This window comes from Mustela nivalis (assembly GCF_964662115.1).
Source record: "Mustela nivalis genome assembly, chromosome: 4".
Classification (NCBI taxonomy): Eukaryota; Metazoa; Chordata; class Mammalia; order Carnivora; family Mustelidae; genus Mustela; species Mustela nivalis.
The window spans coordinates 5,010,013-5,029,972 of NC_139023.1; the positions used below are offsets into that span (position 1 = coordinate 5,010,013).

Sequence of the window (19,960 nt, forward strand, 5' to 3'; positions counted from 1 at the left end):
TAGCATTTCTTGTGCATAATTTGCCACAGATTTTCCCTTTCCCTAAACCCTGAGAATTTCATGGAAGTAGTATGCTATAGAGCAGGTGTTGGAATATGCTAATTTAAGGCGATGTACATTTTTAGAAAGTTTTATTTTCAAAGGATTGAGTCCCCATGTTTAATATTCAGTCATTGTAATAAGCAACGAGGGAAATTGTTCTGTGTAGTGATTCTCTTAAATCACATCGTATGTTGGAATCCTAACTTGTGAGTTTAGGCTGACAGAAAGAAGAAAGTGGAAAAATTAACAAAAGAACACAAATTTTAAAAGGGAGGAAAAAAAAAGGAACACAGTGGCGCCTAGGTGGCTCAGTCAGTTGAATGCTCAGCTCTTGATTTTGGCTCCGGTCATGATCTCAGGGTCTTGGGGGCAAGCTCCGCGCTGGGCTCTGCACTTGTCCTCCTCCCTCTGCTCCTCCCCACTGCTCATGCCCTCTCTCCCTCTCAAATAAATAAAATCTTCAAAAAAAAAAGAACACAAATTAAAATGTGTGATGAGCATGAATCATTTTAGAATAAGAGTGAGATAGAAGCTCTTTTCACACTAAAAGACTGTTCTATTTCATAAAATCAGTCCCCCAAAACAGGTTTGGCCGGTCTATTCAGTTTAAACTATTATATCTGAAATTGTTTATAGAAAAATAATACAATGTAGACATGGAGCACAGTGAAGATATACACAGAATATAATAGTATAGATAGAAAATAAATAGGAAAAGAATTAGATGATTTGAGATGTTATATTGCGCTTTCCTGGTTTTTTGGGGGGGTTGGGCCACCAGTATAGACAAGCTAAATAAGAAAGTGGAGTATAATTCTGGAAAGAACACAAATAACAAAATTATCTCTGTTGCAGAAAATAGCACAGTCTCTTTAATGATTATTTTAAAGGTCAACTGGTAGAAGTTTGCCAAAATTGTTTTGTGTAGGTGTATCAGCAGTTGGTATTAGTTAAAAAGAAACCCAAAACCAAAAACCTCTTGTTTAGCATTTAAAGCGTTATTCTAGATTATATAAATGTCAAACCTCAAAATGTAAATTATTTAATGTGTGGAATATCTGACGCAAGATTTTAACATCTCGTTTATTTACTGTGCCATAAAATGTACCTTTGGGCCACGGTTTCCCACAGGAGATGGTGTATAAAAACTGATTTTAGGGTGCTTGGGTGGCTCAGTGGGTTAAAGCCTCTGCCCTCCACTCAGGTCATGATCTCAGGGTCCTGGGATCAAGCCCCGCATCAGGCTTTCTGCTCACTGGGAGCCTGCTTCACCCTCTCTTTCTGCCTGCCTCTCTGCCTACTTGTGATCTCTGTCAAATAAATAAATAAAATCTTAAAAATATATATAAAAAATTAAATACTAATTTTAATAATATACAAAGTAGGGGCGCCTGGGTGGCTCAGTCGTCAAAGGTCTGCCTTTGGCTCAGGTCATGATCTCAGGGTTCTGCATGGGGCTTCCTGCTCAGCGGGAAGCCTTCTTCTCCCTGTCCAGCTCCCCCTGTTTGTGTTCCCTCTCTATTAAATAATAAATAAAAATCTTTAAAAAATAATAATAATAATACACAAAGTAAAACTTAATCATGAAAGTAAGTCTACCATCCAAATAAAAACAAAACAGACAGTTAATGGATTCTAAAACCAAAGTAAGATTAACTAACATATAAACTTCTTAAGGATAACAACAATATGGAAGTCTACATTTGGCCAAACAATTAGTAAGTCTCCACCTCACAGGTCATTAAGCTACATTTCTGGGTCGGTGAAGGGAATGTCATCACTCTACTCAGGGGGCCACACCCAATATTATTTATTGTGAGTCAACCCGATATTATGTGTCTCCTCATGAGAGGCAAGATGGTATTCAGAACGTACCAAGAAGTATTCTAGCCAATCTGAATCCATTAAAACCTTACATATAACAGTCAGTTTACAAAAATACACAGGGTACAGTGGAATAAACCAGATGATATAACACAAGGAAGAGATCAGACAAATCTGAAAGTGTGATGTCCTCCAGGATAACTGCCCCAGTTTCTTCAAGTCAAGGTCATAGAAAAGGGAAATACTCGATAAAGAGAGACTCAGCCACATCAACTCGAGGTTGACTAGTTTGGACAAACCACTCTAAAGGACATTTTTGTGTCATTAAGGAATTTTTAAGACTACATTCTATGTGTTAGATAAAAGAAATATTTACTAAAATAGGTGGGCATCATTGACTGATAAAAGCAGGCTACAGGGCGCCTGGGTGGCTCAGTGGGTTAAGCCTCTGCCTTCGGCTCAGGTCATGATCTCAGGGTCCTGGGATCGAGTCCCGCATCGGGCTCTCTGCTCAGCAGGGAGCCTGCTTCCCTCTCTCTCTCTGTCTGCCTCTCTGCCTGCTTGTGATCTGTCAAATAAATAAATAAAAATCTTAAAAAAAAAAGCAGGCTACAAAACAGCAAACACAGTATGAGTTCATTTAGTTTAAAAATATATAGAGAAAAAAAATATAGAGAGAAAACGAGGATGGGATACATCACTAACTAAGGTTCTCAATGTAGTGGAAATGTAACTTTTTAATTTGTCTATATTTTCTATAATGCAAATTCATTAATAAAGGGCTATTAACAATTCATTAATATGGGACTATTAACAACAACAAAATATGTGGCCCTTAAGGAAATGAGTTTCTCAGTGACTTACCAGGCTGTTTGTTAGGAAGGGGATTTGACAAAAGCTGTTTTTCGGCGTCTTGATTCAATAAGTGAATGCTGGACTTGTAGTCATGTGTAAAATGTTTCTGTGCCACCCCATTTCTATCTCCCATTCTTCTACCAAATATTTCTGAGAGCCTTTCACAATTTAAGAGTAAACTTTAAAGACACACAGAGAAAAGGAGTAGGCTTCTTTCCCCAGTTTAGGAAATGCTGGATGGTACCCTTTTCCTGGTGGGCCCCTTACTCACGGTGCCCTGGGGACAGAGGAGTGGCAAACCAGATCGCTAGAGCTTGACATTCACTAGAGCACAGTTTACTGGGGGGCGGAGGGTAGGGCTGCTGGGTCTAAAGTGCAACTCTGCACTTTTTTTTTTTTAATATCAGATGGAGGAAATTGGGTTTCTAGCTCCAATATGCTAGCTGGACATCTGGGCAGAGCCTCCTTAGCACGGTGACACACCATAAGGACGTGACCTGTTACCCTCTCTGTTTTTCCTGTAGCTGCTAGTCTACCATTCTCTCTCTTGCTGTTCTAGCTTCTCACGTGCAGTGGGCTCAGTCAGCCAACCAGCGCCATCCTTTTTGTGGGAAGAAACTTTGGTCTCAGCCCAATAGTGTGGCTAGTTCAGCAATCTCTTCGGCATAGTAGGGGACACATTTTTAGAGGGTATATTAAATGTACTTTATTGACAGGGAAAGTCCCAGCAAAGTGTAATTGGTTTCTGAAAGAAATTTAAAAACTCTTCATAGACATTTTGTAGAAATTTTAGAGCATGTGAAGTATCCATTCTTCACAACTTTTGGAAAATTATAGTACAATGCATGCTTTCAGAATAAGATGCCTAGTACTATAATCTTGAGAAAATGTACCAGTTTTTCTACCTCTTTGTTTCTTAATGCACTCCTACTTCTCTACTCAGTTTTCTGACATTTTAATTTAAAAGCACATACTCAAAATAAAAACAAAAATAATCCAGGGGTTGAACATGCTTTTAGAAATTTGGAATTTCATAGAAATTTCTTATCTGAAAAATCATCCCTATAGCAACTGACTATAACTTTATTAACAGATTCACTTTATCAGTGTGAGGCCTGGATTGATGTTATATAATCTATGATTTCAACCTCTAGCTCATGCTTGGTACACAGAATTGCAGGTTGTCCGGAAAAATGAGAACAAGAAAAACAAAAAAGCACATCCTCCTCAACACAGTTAGCATGAGAACACAGTGATACTTGGTATTTTTGGTAAAGCAGTTATATGGGTCAACCCACGCATTAGCATATAATTTCTTCAATCCACTAAAAGAATTGGTCAGGTAAAAATATTAACTTAATTGGTCAGACAGTTATAAATCCTGCATTATCAAGGGAAAGAAGGAAGGAAAAAGTGAGGTTGGGTGGGTGGGTTTGTTCTGGAGAACTGATTAGGGAGTGTTATCAGAAAATAAGGTGTCGCATGAAGAAGAAATTCATGGCAGGAAGAGAGCCAAGAGACATTACTTCTTTTAACCATTTATTTGTCTTTGTCTAATAACATAATTATAGGACATAATATGTAACATTTTAAAATAATTTATTATTTTTTATAATATTTACACTTGGTATCTTCACCTTTAAGTTGTTTAGGGTATGTAATGTCTTGGTTTTACTCCACTGTTTTTGATAGATTAAGAAGCTGGGAAATGACAAGCCTGGCAAATTGCCAACGATGGAGAATATATGTAATGACAGAATTGGAAGTAGAACACATCACTCCTGCCTCCTCATTCAGTGCAAACAGATGTGTGTATTTCCACAATTTTTCAAGTTCTGGTTACCTGGAGATTTCTGGTGAAGAAATTTCTTTGTTTTTTTTTTTTTTGTTTTTTTAAAGATTTATTTATTCATTTGACAGAGAGATCACAAGTAGGTGGAGAGGCAGGCAGAGAGAGAGAGGGAAGCAGGATCCTTGCTGAGCAGAGAGCCTGATGTGGGACTTGATCCCAGGACCCTGGGATCATGACCTGAGCAGAAGGCAGAGGCTTAACCCACTGAGCCACCCAGGCGCCCTGGTGAAGAAATTTCTTAAAGTAAAACATGCTTTAGGTATTTTCTACTTGTGATTATGCCTTTTAATTATGTCAATGTATTTTTTTAAAAACATGTTTTGATGATTTTTACTTCTGATAAAATCGAATGGAAGAAAGTATATCAACTGCTCCTTGAGGGTATCTTTGAAAAATTCATATTATGACTCAACATAATATAACTCAGCAAAGCCTGTATACTATATTTATTAATTTAGTCAAAAAACATTGAGTTTCTATTGTTGTCAGGCTCAACAGTTACTATTTTACTTGTTTTCATGCCAACCTTGCAAGTACATATTATACTTATGTTTCAAATGAAGTTAAGCAATTTGTCTGGTGAAAGGCAGAGCCAGAGTTGTATCCTGTCTTGACTCAAATCTGTCTTATTCCAAAAGCCATAGGAGTTTTACGACACCAAATAAAAGGTCAGGGTCCCTTCTCTCAAAGTGCTGAGGGCATTCAGATGGGAAGGAAGAGGTATCTGGTCGTGGGGGGTACATCGAGTCAAGCTTTACGAAAGAAGGAGCGTTGGAACGGGTGCTTGAAAAATGTGCTTGTTTTGATTATGTGGAGATAGGCTGAGAAGTGAAAACCAAGAACAGTGTCAAAGGTGCAAAGTGGGAGTCAGGGCATATGCAGGGAACATGTCTGGATGCAATTTAGGGTACATGAAGGTAAAATGTGCTAAGTTTGGAAAAGTCTCTGAATCAAGGTTCTAAAGATCCATGAGCAAAAGACAGTGGGGAGCCTTTACTAATTACCACTGGCCTAGAAGTATAGGTATGAATACAAAACACACAGCCCTAAAACTTCAATGGTAATAGGGTGAGGAGTATCACCTTCTTTGTAAGGGTTTTTTTTTTTTTTTAATTTATAAAGGATAAGAGAGTCCTTCTACTTGATAACTCAGAATTTACATATAGAGTCTTCAGTGTACCAAAAATAAGCTCTACTGACCTTTTAGAAAGAGACTGATTACTGGGTTTAAAAAACAGACCATGAAAATTTTATTGAAAGTGTCTTGCTTTAGTTTAGATAAACATAGGTTTAAGTTTGCTTTATTAAACTTTTAGTTGTGAAACTCAGTACAATGCCGTAATTGTATTTCTTTGGACTCCTTAGCCACACAATGTTGAAATGATGGACTTAATGTATGCTACACCTATTCTGAAGCTTCCCAGTATATTTGTTTGTGGTGGCAGTACGTTTAACTGGACACTCTTTCCCAGCTTCCCTTTTAGCTAGTTGTGTCCTGTCATTAAGTTTGGGCCAATGACATCCAAGGAAATATTTCTTCAGTGAGACTTTCAGGAAAGTGCCTAGCGATGGGGGTAATTTTTGCCTTTCTAGGACAGTGGATGGGATGGTTGGAATCCCAAAGGCTGTATCTAAGATAATCTCTTAGGTACCTTTAATCAGAATAGAAACACCGGTCCTTGCAGATGAATTAGAAAGAAGTTCCCCTTCTCAGCAGCGACATACCTTGCAGTATAAGGATCCCCTCACTTCCCGGTCAGGTGCCTTGGCAGTAAATAAAGCGCATGGCCATGTGAGGTGGCCCTGACAGATCTACTGGATGCTGAGGTGACATGGAGCCTGTTCCAAGGATGGCAGCGAGAAGACTAATCCCTGCTGAACATGGATGTGCCACTTCAGCCCTGCATCGACTACCACCAAACTTCTCTGATGTGAGAGAAAAATAAAATTTATCTTAAGTTACTGTTATTTCTGATTTCTTGTATAGCAGCTAATTGCTAGTAAATGGAGACCAAATGGTTTGAAGAAGTGCTACCAGTAATTAATTAATTACACAGATGTTTCTTGAGCATTATGTATCGCTCTGTGATGTGCTAGGAATAAAAACAGGGCTTACAATCCACGATGAGAAAGACAGATGCAGACCTCCGTAGAGAATTACAGTAGACCACGATGGTTGCTCAGTTTGCACTTCGCACATAGACATCTGGCCAAAAAGTGAGTGCGGGCCGGGCTCTGATAGAGGGCATTCACACAGACAGGAATCGTTTATAGTTCGTCTCCACAAATGGGATGTCTCTTTTTAAAAGACTATGATTCAACCAAGAATAATGCCTTACTGTTCAGTGATTTCCAAACTTCTTTAGCAGCAGTTAGCCTTCTTTGAAAGAACCCTCATGCAGAAACAATGTGTTAGTCCAGATATTTTGGTTGTAGAGGTCTACTTCAAATTAACTTAGATGTAGAAGAGAATTTGCTAGTTAATTTAAGCACATACATTGTAATAAAAGTGGGCACAGTGTGCTATGAGAATACACAGTAGGACTTCTACAGATGGCTCTACACAAAAAAAGGGATGCTTGAGCTAAAGCTTGAAAGATGATTTCAAGAGGAGGACAAAATGGGAAAAAGCATACCATGCTGAGTAAGTAGCTTGTGCAAAAGTATCTAAAGGATGTCCTGTTTTGGAAATAGGTGGTTCATTTTTTTTTTTTAAAGATTTTTATTTATTTGTCAGAGAGAGGGAGAGAGAGCGAGCACAGGCATACAGAATGGCAGGCAGAGGCAGAGGGAGAAGCAGGCTCCCTGCTGAGCAAGGAGCCCGATGTGGGACTCGATCCCAGGACGCTGGGATCATGACCTGAGCCGAAGGCAGCTGCTTAACCAACTGAGCCACCCAGGTGTCCCTAAGTGGTTCATTTTAAAAAAGATTTTATTTAATTATTTGAGAAAGAGAGATCACAAGTAGGCAGAGAGGCAGGCAGAGAGAGAGGGGGAAGCAGGCTCCCTGCTGAGCAGAGAGCCCGATGTGGGGTTGAATCCTGGGACCCTGAGATCATGACCTGAGCTGAAGGCAGAGGCTTAACCCACTGAGCCACCCAGGTGCTCCTAAGTGGTTCACTCAAAGCAGGGGTGAGAGAGAGAGGAGGATAGTTAATGGCTTCAGGCGATGGTGGTGGTAAGGGAGAGGCAGATCATGAAGGGCCATATATACTTGTGAAATTGGCTTTCTGTTTATAAATTATGGAAAGTCGCTGAAGGATTTTAAAGAGCAGAGTAAAATGAATAGAATGTATTAGAAGGCTGTTGGGATTATACTTAGTAGGGATGTCTTAATAGACAAAATGCAAAAAATCAGGCAAGAAGAGACTGGCTGACTTAAGACATTAGCAGTTCACGGGGATGGAGGGACTAGATTACTGAATGTACTTAGCAGGTTAAATTGGCAGACTGTGATAATGATGGGAGAGAAAAGTTAAGAATTCCTAGGATTCCTATGCCATTAGCATAGTAGTACCATTTTTTCCCAGAAGACTTAACTAGAGAGAGAGAGAGAGAGAAAGACAGAGTGTGTGCAAACAGCAGGAGGGGCAGAGGGAGACGGAGAAAGAGAACGCCAAGCAGACTGTGCACGGAGAGCTGAGCCCCACATAGGGCTTGACCCCACAAACCTGAGATCATGACCTGAGCAGAAATCAAGAGTCGTCTAGCCAACTGAACCACCCAGGTGCCCCAGGGCGGTACCATTTTTAATGGGAGGGGGTCAGCCAGGCCAGGAACAGAGATCAGGAGGAAGGACGATGAGCTCAGTTTTAGCACCGGGATGCGGAGACACGTACGGACTGTTCAGGGGAGACACCCAGGAGGAAACTGACCATGTAGGTCTGAACGTGTGGGGAGAACTCAGGATTGGAAAGTGTAGGTTGGCAATTATAAGCATAAAAATGGTAGTTAAAACCTGTAGATCTGACCATCTTAGACAAAAAGAGTGTGTTCATGCTCAATATGAAAAACATCTGAAAGGCTTAAAGAGGAAAAGACCTCTATTACGGCCTTCGTGGCGCCAAATATGCTGAGTGGGAAGCTATTTGGCTTCCCAATGTCACTGACATTGCCACTGTTGTGATTTATTCTTACAGATCAAGGTTTCTCTAAGTATTTACCTCTTAAAAATACCACTGGGAGGAATTAAGCAGGTGACAGTATAGTGTAATGAAGAGAACAAATGAGCAAGGTATCTACAGATCAGTTTCTGATACTGACTTTGCCACTGACTGCCTATGTGATGTTTAGCAAGTCACTGTGCCTTAGGTTCCTCATGTGGAAAAGGGGGAATTAGGACAAGGTGACCTTCAACGTTTCATAGACCATGATTCAACCGATAATAATGTCTTATTATAGCTTAGTTCAGTGCCTTTCAAACTTATTTAGCAGTAGTTAGCCTTCTTTGAAAGAACTTCCATGCAGAAATACAATGTATATTAGTAAGGATGTTTTGGTTGTGAGGTCTGACTCCAGTCAGTCTAGAAGTAGAAGGGAATTTACCAGTGAATGTAACCACACTACGTGACAAGGTGCAGCAGGACCCCATGGGTGACTGGTACCCCAGATCGGTGCACCACTAGGACTTGCTCTACTTTCATCTCTGTGTAATGGCTTCATTTCACGTAAAGCATATGCGGCCACTTGCCATCATCAAGTCTTCCTTCTTTCCTCAGACTATCACTGTAGTGGGACAGCCCTTCTTTCCTTAGTTACACCTGAACACATCCTGGGGAAGAGCTCTGCTTGCTTTGGCTTGAGTCACATGTGCATTCTGCAGCCAAGAAGTCGGGGGACTGAGCAGCAGCTGCCACTGAGGTCACCTGTTTAGAGAACAGGCAGGAATAGTTTCTCCAAAAGAAAGGAGCATTGTCTGTAGGAAAAGGAAAGTTACCAGGGAGACAAATAGATGGTCAATATGTAAAGCAGAAACTTTCCAGTCGAAGTCCCACCTATCTGGTCTCCTCTGTACCCTAGGTGGCATTCTGACGTGTACCTCTGAAAACCCATTAGGATCCTTGGAATGTAGCAGTAAAATAATCGATTTTATTGATTAGATAGCATGCCAGGTGCCCGTGAGTCCTTGATAAACTGATGTACTAGATGTCTATTGTTGGTGGTAGTGCTGAACTAGAACATTTCTGGAATAAGGGAAGTACTAGAAAGAGTGGTGCTGATGTCGATGGGGCTGGGGTGGAGATTCTGAATACTCGGGGACCAAGGAACTTGAGATGGAAAGTATAGAAAGAAAGAGGAAGCAGGAGGCACCAAGACGAACTTTCCCTGCTTTGTCATTTTACCTAGGACTAACATATCAAATACACTGTATGATGGTAGAAAATGTTCCTCTTTGGCCAAGGTGGTGGAATGGTCCTCGGTGTCATCCGTAGTCAGTCTAGAGAAAGGGATAAGGGCAAGTTGATGGAAGGCGAGCTGGTGGACCTGTAGACGGGCAGAGGCCCTGAGTAAAGACACCGTTCTTGGATAGACATACCCACGGCAGATGGTACTTCAGAAAATATTAGAAACAAAGTATTGAGGATACAGGGAGACAGAAGAGAAATAAGATGAGTTAAGATGGGAAGATGGGAGAGGAATGTGGTTCAGTAAAGGGTAGAATACGTCACTGCAATACAGTTTAGATGCCCTATCAGGAGGTCTGGGAAGTAAAAATTCAAATCACCTTGATTAATACTTGCTTAAAGGTTATACTAATGGGTATCAGGTAATTAAATAATCACATTTAATTATTTTACTAATTACAACTTACTAAATACATGTGATGCTTTTCTTGAAAAAGTAGGTAGCTATTAATATAAGGGTACTGAAATCAATACAATCAAATTTGGTTCTTTATCAAATAGTAATAATGTTCTTAAATAAAAACCGTAAACCTTTGCCTTTTGAGCAAGCTGTTCAACAGAATTTCAGAAAATAGATAAAAGAACATAGTTCTCAGGGATCTTACAGGTCCAGTTACCTATGGCACTGACAGAAAAAACATGGAGATATCAGATATACTCAGATCAAATATTAATTGCTAATTTGCAAAAGACACAGGTGGTCACTAAACATGAAGTACTTTTTTTTTTTTTTAATTAGGAAGGAATGAACAATTCTGTAACAATACAGATAAATGTAAGTGCTGTTTCAGAACAAATTGTACCTACAGTGCTATTACCAATTTGGTCAAAAGGCCTTACTTATGCCAGAAGCTTTCAACTGGATAAATTGTTTTTCTTTAAAGAGGGACTTTTCTATTATGTTCTTATTTTTAATCTTAATAAGAAATTGCAACGTCTGACAAACATGAAAAATTCCCTTGAAATGAGACATCAAAACAGGTTACCATTCTTTTGCAAACTATGATCTAGTATAAAACTATTTTTTAAAAACGGTTTGGGGTGCCTGGGTGACTCAGCTGGTTAAGCGGCTGCCTTCGGCTCAGGTCATGATGTCGGGGTCCTGGGACTGAGCCCTACATTGGGCTCCCTGATTAGCAGGTGGTCTGCTTCTCCCTCTCCCTCTGCTGCTCCCCCTGCTTGTGCTCTGTCAAATGAATAAATAAAATCTTAAGAAAAAATGGCTTAAGTGCCAATGTTTTGTTATAGCAATGTTTTTTGAATTGGGATCATAAGAGCTTTCTAGTATCAAGGAAGATTTAATTTCTCAGCATCTATACAATGTCTACTCTGTGAAAATTATTCCTCTGATCTCAATCTCATAGCAAATGAGAAAAACAATGTTTTTTGGATGATACAGTTACATTTATTAATATATAAAAGTTTTGCTTTCCTTCCGTTTTCGGTGAGTAATACATTTCCTCTGGTATAAAGAGAACATTCCTGAGAGCAGAGATTATTTAAATTTAACCTGCATTCCACTGGCTCTTTTTCTTTTTTTTTTTTTATAAAAAAAACCACAAACCACCTACTATTCTCAATTTCGAATGTCTCAATTATAATTATTCAATGGATATATATCATTTACTATATAAAATTTAGAAACCAGCAATGAACATTCCCTATATAAACCTGAGCTTCAGGACCAGCAAACCACACCAATGCTTCCTTAATTAACATCCACCAAGGCGATCCCCTCTTTCCTGACCCATCACTGCTGGCCAGTCAGCCCATGAGAGTGACGGATACCATACGGCTCCAGTAAAAATGCCACTGCCAACAGCCTGTCCTCCTGGGGACTGCTGTGACTATTAATTTTGTGTTACCTTTCATAATTTCATTTCTGGTTGTTCTGTGAGAATTTCCTGTTTAGAGTCTGTTTCCCCTACAATCATTGTGAGCTACTTAAAAAGGGATTATATACGCTTATCTTTATGTTTCTGAGGCTAAATACAATGTCTGGAACATAGTATCTCCCACATAGATCTTTCTTTCTTTCTTTTTTTTTTTGTTTAAGATTTTATTTATTTGACAAACAGAGATCACAAGTAGGCAGAGAGGCAGGCAGGGGGTGGGGAGCAGGCTTCCTGCTGAGCAGAGAACCACATGCAGGGCTCTATCCCAGGACCCTGAGACCATGACCTGAGCCACCCAGGCGCCCCAGATCTTTCATTATTGTATATAGGTGGATAACTAGGAATTTATATATCCACAGGTATTTGAAGACGCTTAAATCTTCATGATACTTGGGAAAGAGCGAGGCTTCCTGCAGGATTAAGGCCGCGTGGACACCTGTCCCAGAAGCTGGAATCGGGGTGCTAGAGAGGGAAATAGAAACCCAACACAGTTAGAAAACAAAGTCGCCCACAGTCTTGTATATCCTATGGGGCTTCTTCAGTTACTCACTTTCCGGGACAAAATGAAAGTGGTGCAATCGCTCTTTGGCAACGGTGACTCCTAATTTCGACGAGCTCCGGCTCCACGAGGATTGCGAGCACCGCACCTCCCCTCCCCCACCCCCGCAAACGAGGGCCTTCAGAGAAACCGCGACACCGCACCGGTCGGGTCCCGCCTGCAGGGCGGGGCTCGTGTCCACTACGTGGGGAAGCGCAGGAGCGGACCCGCAGAAACCTGACCAAAGACCGGAAACTGAGATGCCGCGGCCCCCTCCGGAAGCGATATCCGTCCCGCCCCCCCGCGCCGCGCGGTCCCCGCGCCCTGCGGTCCCCGTCCCCCGCCCCCCCGCGCCCTGCGGTCCCCGTCCCCCGCCCCCCCGCGCCGTGCGGTCCCCGTCCCCCGTCCCCGCGCCCTGCGGTCCCCGCCCCCCGCCCCCCCGCGCCGTGCGGTCCCCGTCCCCCGCCCCCCCGCGCCGTGCGGTCCCCGTCCCCCGCCCCCCGCTCTCCCGCGCCGTGCGGTCCCCGTCCCCCGCCCCCCCGCGCCGTGCGGTCCCCGCCCCCCGCTCCCCCGCGCCGTGCGGTCCCCGTCCCCCGCCCCTCCGCGCCGTGCGGTCCCCGACCCGCGGCGGGGGCACGGCCCCAGGAACACGCTCTATCGCGAGAAGGGAGGTCGGCGGAGGTCGGCGGAGGTCGGCGAGCGCCGCAGGCTCTTTCTTCACCCCTCGCGGCACAGCACGCGCGTGTGTCACGTTCACACACCGCACGCGCACGACAGCCCGTCGGCGGGTCGGGACCCCTCGGCCTCTGTCACGGCCCCTCACCTGGCGTCTCGTTCGGACCCGAGGCCGCGCCGAGGGCGCGCGCGAGCGCCGGGTGAGGCCGTCGCCGGTCTCTTCCCCAGCGGGGCCCTGCGGACGCGGGTTTCTGACAGGCCACCGGTCTCCCCGGTCCGCCCGCCACGCGAGCCAAGAAAAGCGAGTAAAAAGGCGGTAAGGCCGAACGAGAAAATGGGCACAACTCCTGGCAGCCCCGCGCGCACGCGCGCCGCGGCGAACGCGGAGGCCGGGGGCGGGGCCGAGCGGCGGGCCCGGAGCTCCGCCTCCTCCCCGCCTCGCCCCACCCCCCGCGCCGGGGAGTGACTGACTCTCGCCAGCCCCTCCACGTCAATCAACCCTCCTCCTTCTCGCACTCTCTGCACCTTGTTATTAATCTCAATACCGATATCGCGCGGACGCCTCTCCCCCGGCCTCGGGGGTGTGAACGTGTGTGAGCGAGAACGAAGGCTCCGAAAGCTGGCGTCTCTGCGCAGCAGCCCCGGGCCCCGCGGCAGCAGCAGGCGCGGCAGCAACCCCCGCAGCGGCAGCAGCCCCAGCGCCGGGAGGCCAAGGCCAAGGCCGGGCTCGGCGCCGCTCTCGGAGTAACAGCCGCGGCCTCGGAGGCCGTGCGGGCGCAGCTTCCTCCGGCGGGGGGCCTTCGCGTCGGCGGCCGCGGCCGCGGGGCCTCTGCTCAGCGCCCGGGGTCACCGTCCGCGGAGCCCGGCGGCGCGGCCCTCGTCCCCCTCCCCGCCCCCCGCCCGTCTGCCCGCTCCCGTCAGCCGTCCTCTCCGCCGCCGCCTCTGCCGTTCCTCGGGCGGCCCGGCCCGGCCCGCCCGCCCCGCGTCCCCTCCGGCCGGTGCCGCTCCCCCCGGCGGGCTGCCTGCATGTCTTTGCTGCCCTCAGCCCCGCCGCCACCGCCGCCGCCGCCTCCCCCGCCGCCGCAGCACCAGCACCCGCAGCAGCCGCCCCGCCGCCGCCGCCGCCGCCGCCGCCCGGACCCCGGCGCGCTGAATGCAGGTGAGGAGGGGGCGCAGGCCCCCCGCGACCCCGGGCCCGCGCGCCCGGCGCCCCCCCGCCCCCCGGCCCCCGCCCGCGAGCAAGGGCCCGGCCCTGCCCGTCGCCGCGGCTTCCCTTCGGGGCGGGCGGGAGCGAGGCCCGCCCGTGGGTGTTTGTGTTTGCGTCTGCGGCCGCGGCTCGAGGGGAAGCATCTGTGGGGGCCGCGCGCGCGCGAGTGTGTGAGCCTGTGAGCGTGTGAGTGTGTGAGTGTGTGTCCCGGCCGCGGGGAAATGGCTGCTGCCGCCGCTGCCGGGCCAGACGGAGAGAATGAGGTAGAGTGTTTTTGTGCGTCCAGCAGACCGGGAGTGCCGGGAAGAGCCGCGCGTCCCCGGGGACGTGAGGTGGGAGACGGACCGATGCGCGTGTGGCCGCGCGAGTCGGGACTCCGGCGGGCGGGAGGCGGCCCGGGGGCCCCGAGCGAGTGGGTGTGTGTCGGGCGTGGGGCTGACCCGCGTCGCTGCCGGCGGCCGCGGAGGTCCCGGGGCGTGTGTGTGTGTGTGTGTGTGTGTGGCCGGGGCCGCGCGCAGGGCCCGGGACTCCGGGGGCGGATTTCGCGTGTCCGGGACCCCGAGTGGCGCGGCCCCGCCGGCGTGGCGAGGCTCCGGAGCTCGCGGGTGGGAGCTGCCGGGCCTCAGCCGGCCGGGGAGGGCGAGTGTGCGCGCGGCGGGCGCCGGGCGGCCGGGCCGGGGGAGCCGCGGGTCGGGGCCGCGCCGCTGAGCCCGGGGCCCGGCAGGAAGCGCGCCGGCCTGCAGCGCGGCCTACCCGCCTCGGCGCCCGCCCGACGCCGGCGCCCGCCTCCCGCCAGCCTCCTCGGACGCCTCCCGGGACGCCTCCCGGGACGCCGGGCCCGCGGGGGCCCAGCGCGCTGCCTCGGGCCTGGGCAGGTGAGGGTCGGAGGCGGGACGCGCCGGTCGCCGTCGCCTCGGCCGCCTCCGCGTCTGCTGAGGAGAGGCGACGGCGTGTTTTGGAGCTGCCGGCGCCGGCCCGCGCCGCGGTGCGACCCGAGGGAAAGTGAATCCGAGCGGGGCCTCTCGGGGACGCGCGGCTCGAGCTCGCCGCTTCCGTCTTTCCCGGAGGCCGTGGAAGGGCCGCGGCGGGCTGGCGGCCGGCGCGGCGGACGCTCTCGCGCGAGAGTCGGAGCGCCGCTTCCGAGCGCAGCGGAGCCTGGCGAGGCGGAGGAAGCCGGGAGCCCGGCCCGCCGGCCGCCGCGCTGGGGCCGGGGCCGTTTCGCGCGTTCGGAGAGGTTAGGTCCTGCCTCCCGGGGAGAGGCGGGTGCGCGCCGCGCCGGGCGGGCCGCGGGGAAGAGGAAGTTCCCGGGGCTGTCCGCGGCCCCGACCCGGCCCGGCCCGGCTAGCGGCGGCGGCGGCCGTGCCGGGGGAGCCCCGCGAGCCGTGCGCGCCGGCCCCCGGCCCCCGGCTCCCCCCGCGCCCTCTGTCCGGGTCTTCCTGCCCGGCCGCAGCGCGCGGACCAACAAGTGTCGCTCGCCGTGTCCGGACCCCGAGCGAGTAGCCTTTCTCGCGGAGCCGGGGTGCGCTCTCGGAGGGCCGCGGGAGAGCGGCCTGGGCGGGCCGGGGCCGTGGGGACGCGGCTGCCGGGAGGGTGCAGCGCCTCGGGGACCCAGCACAGATGCTGTTTGCGTGGGTCCCCGCTCAGCCGCTGCACCGCGCCGCCCGCCCGTGGGCGCGGACTGAGCTCGCGCCGCTGCGACCCCGGACTCACGACCCGACGACCCCTGCGGACCGCGCGCTGCCGAGTGGCCGGCAGCTCTGGCTCCGAGCCCGGTGTGCCACGGCGTGCCGGGCCGCTGGCGGGGAGCGCCGGCGGAGGGACGCGGGCGAGCCGAGCGCTGTCCCCGGTGACGACTGCGGAGGAACGACAGAGGGGGCTGCGTGGCTGAAGGGCTTGTTTCTCAGGCCTCGGAACTCTGGCTGGGCCATTTTTCTTTTCTGTTGGACCGTAGCGGCTTACCTAATGTCTGCAGACCCCAGTCTTCTCCTCTGCCATCGGGACATAATACATTCATAGTAGGTTGTCCAGGGGGTCGAATGAGAAAGCACGGTTGGCGCATAGTAGATGCTTAGTTAAATATTCCTCCTCCTGCAGCCCTGGTTGCGGGCCCCGGAAAACATGGATAAGTGCACATAGCCATCTGACAGCTGTGCAATTTTATGTAACTGTCGGTTAAAAATCAAGACAATAGAACATTTCCGAGTCTTTTGGTAATCTCTAAGTTACATATAAACAACTTTTAATGTTGTAGTTTATGTCTTTCATGGAATCGAGATTGTTACTAAAGTGGCCTACTATATTAGTTTATAGAGATTATCTAGTCATACTTTTTGTTCCCCATATTTTTAATAGGCTGTCTCTCAGTTTCACTATTTTTTATGAATTTTGGCTATATACCCCTAGAAAAAATTGTTTACACTGTATGTAGCACATATAGTCCAATGCAATGAAGCATAAAATAGATCAAGAAACTGGAGTCTAATTTACCTTTAGAGATTCACAAAGAATAATGCCCCCCAGATTGCTGTGTAATTCTTTTAGTTCACATTGACTGATTTGGTAAACATAAATCTCTTGGAATATTTTCCTGAATGGTTTAAGGAAAAATCCTCAGTTTTCAATAGTTTTCCATTTTTATTCTGTGTGGAGTAGTAAATGTGCTGTTCATTTAATTTTAATTGTATTCTGATGGGGAAAAAATAATGATATGGAGTTTAGTGTAAAGACAATGGAGAGGTTAAGAAAGGATTTTTTTCTTTTTTTCTTTGGTGAAGGCAGGGTGAAGAGAATGTGGGAGGAGTTTCATTGGGTTAAGTTTGTACTATCTCTGTTTACTAATGACACGTTTCCCAGTTAGGCCTTATTTTTATTTATATCAGCAATATTAAACTTTAAGAAAAACCTGTAAAGTACTAAAATTTTAACACTTTTGTGAAGGATAGTAGGGAGAACTTTATTAGAACACGAAATGTCATTGTTTTATTAAAGTATGTGTCTTATGAGCATGTGTGCATTTACAACAAACAGAATTATCCTCCATATGGTTGTATTTAAAGGAAGAATTCTTACCTTAAGAGTTATAGATGGTAATAAAATAAGTAAAGAAATAGATACACTGAAATTATGGATAGTTTTTAATACTTTAAGAACTATAAAATAGAAATGAATTTTGCCTTTAGGTAGATATTAGATATTACAAATTAGACATTATGAATTACAATGTTTTAAAATACTTTGTATTTTTTCCCAAAATTTTTAATTTGGGAAATTGAGAAGACATTTCTTTGTAATCATGAAATCATGAAAATATACTGAACTAAAATATTAAGACCTGTGGACAGTAAAATTTATTAACAGTGGAACTTTTCATACTATCATTGTTTAAAGTAATTATGTTACCAAAAAATCAAGGTGGAAAATTGTTTAGATTTTAAAATTTAATGTTACTTAAAGGGCTTTTAAACAATCTTTCCAAAATAACCCTTACAAATGTCTTTAATTAGGGGGAATTGAAATACTTCAGACTTTCTGCATGTATTACTTTGGATAATGCTAATTAGGTAATAAATACACCAGAATTTCAGTGGCTTAACAGATGTAAGTTTGTATTTTGCTCACTTGTAACAGTTCTCTGCAGGTGTTCCTGGTTAGCAGGCTTGTGGCTTTCCTCCATGTGGCGTTTGAGGGACCCACACTCCTTAACATCTATGGCTTTGGCATTCTTTAGGGCCTTGGAGCCTTGCATGTTACTTACAGGCCATTTCTTAAGAACTACCAGACTTAAAGGGACAAACATCTGCCCACATATGACTGGTGAGAATATGTCTCAGAGCCTTATTTGAATGCGAAGGGGATGGGAATGTAGTCCCCAGATGGTGGACAGCTTAGGGCATTTCATGATGTTGTTTTAGAGGGTAGCATATATTTATGAAATTATGTCAGAAAGGTGAGTTATAATCCTGAAAAATTGCTTTCCATCTTCAAAGAGTAAAGCTGCGGCTGTGGAGGTGGGAGGGTAAGAGAAGGAAGGAGTTAAAGCCACAAAGGAGGAAGAGCTGTCTTCTATGAGTTTGAAGGACAAGTGAAATCTACCTCTTGAAGGATACAGATTTTATGGAGAACGTAACAGTTGGATTTTATAACCTTCAGTAGGTCTCTCCTTTACTATCTAGCTATCAACTGTCATTGTGATCTACTGGGTTCTGGCTCTTTGAGTTTTTCTCTTTGTACTTTGAAATCAGTTGACCTCGAATTTCAGTTTCTGGTTTAGGGTTTCATGGGAAACACGGTTCTGAATTTTCACTTTCTCTCTAAGATAAATTATTATTATTACTTTATATTTTAAGGAAATATTTAGGTGGACCAAACTTGTTTTGTTGTTTGCTGTAGCTGTATTTATAATTCTAGAGTCATTTTATTTTAAAGATATAATTTATTTATTTGACAGAGATCACAAGTAGGCAGAGAGGTAGGCAGAGAGAGAGGAGGAAGCAGGCTCCCTGCTGAGCAGAGATGAGGGGCTCGATCCCAGGACCTTGGCATCCCAGGACCCTGACCTGAGCCGAAGGCAGAGGCTTTAACCCACTGAGCCACCCAGGCACCCCTCAAGAGTCATTTTAATTAATATATGTGAGACTTCCCTGAGAACAATAAAATCGAGTAAACAACAAAGGTTTAATTATTAACTTGTGCTGCTGTTTCATGATAAATGCTACAACTTTCTTTGATTAACTGCGCTAACAGGGAGCCTCTAATATATTAAATGAATTTTATCTCTGGACAACTTTAATTTTAATTGAATCCTAACTTATTTTTTCATTACCTAGCATTATTATAATGTGAAACCTTACCTCTATGTTCTCCTTCACTTATTTTTATTCTGAACAGTTTGGTTAAGGATCTGAGGAGTTTAATATATATCTGTATTCCTCCAAAGGAAGATTTTTGAGTAGTCTTGTTAACTTCTTCAGGGTACAGATTGTTAATATTTTGTATTTTGAAAATTGACGCCCTTATTTGAGGGCCCATTCCATATCCATTATTATACTCGTTTCTAAAGTATGAAAGAAGTAGAAGACTCTTGCAAAGCTTGTAGGTTATGCGGAAAGGAGATAAAACAATTTAGTTATTTCAAAAACAATGAATGAACAAACCCAAGTCTCTACAGTATAAACTGTTTGTAGACATTCTGAGAGGGAGTAACATGAAATGGAATGGTGGGTGGGTCAGGGACTACTTAAAAAATTGAGAGTTTTTTTTTTTTTTTTTTTGTAACAGCTTTTTTGAGATAGAATTCACTTAAACCATAGAAGTTGCCCATTTAAAATATGTAACTCAGTGGTGTTTAGTATATTCACAGTTGTGCAGCCATCATCTTAATTTTAGAACGTTTATATCCCTGAGATATATAAATCCTGTATCCTTTAAGAGTACCCTCCCGTACCCCTGTACTGCCATACCCTTATTTCTAGGCAATCACTGATTTGCTTTCTGACTATATATGCCTATTCTGAACATTTTGTACAAATGGAATCTTAACGTAATGTCTTTTATTACAGGCTTGTTTCACTTACCCCATTTTCACGGTTTCTTTTTTCTTTCTTTTTTTTTTTTAAGATTTTATTTATTATTTGACAGGGATGACACAATGAGAGAGGGAACACAAGC

General features: G+C 46.1%; 1 protein-coding gene across 8 annotated transcripts in view; it reads left to right on the top strand.

Annotated features, from left to right (window-relative positions):
• Positions 1–13,554: 13,554 nt before the first annotated feature.
• CNOT6L (CCR4-NOT transcription complex subunit 6 like) overlaps positions 13,555–19,960 on the top strand; it is a 114,981-nt gene continuing 108,575 nt past the window's right edge. The window contains exons 1-2 of one of the 8 annotated variants that reach the window (XM_082726553.1): positions 15,623–16,308; positions 17,921–18,106. Coding sequence is in view for 2 of the 8 variants with exons in the window: in XM_082726548.1 (XP_082582674.1) it covers positions 14,552–14,556 (5 nt within the window). In the remaining 6 variants the exon portion in view is untranslated. Of the gene's footprint in view, positions 14,246–14,345; positions 14,626–15,027; positions 15,169–15,237; positions 15,528–15,622; positions 18,107–19,960 lie in introns of those variants that run through there. The other 7 variants (XM_082726550.1, XM_082726548.1, XM_082726549.1 and 4 more) reach the window with 7 other exon arrangements.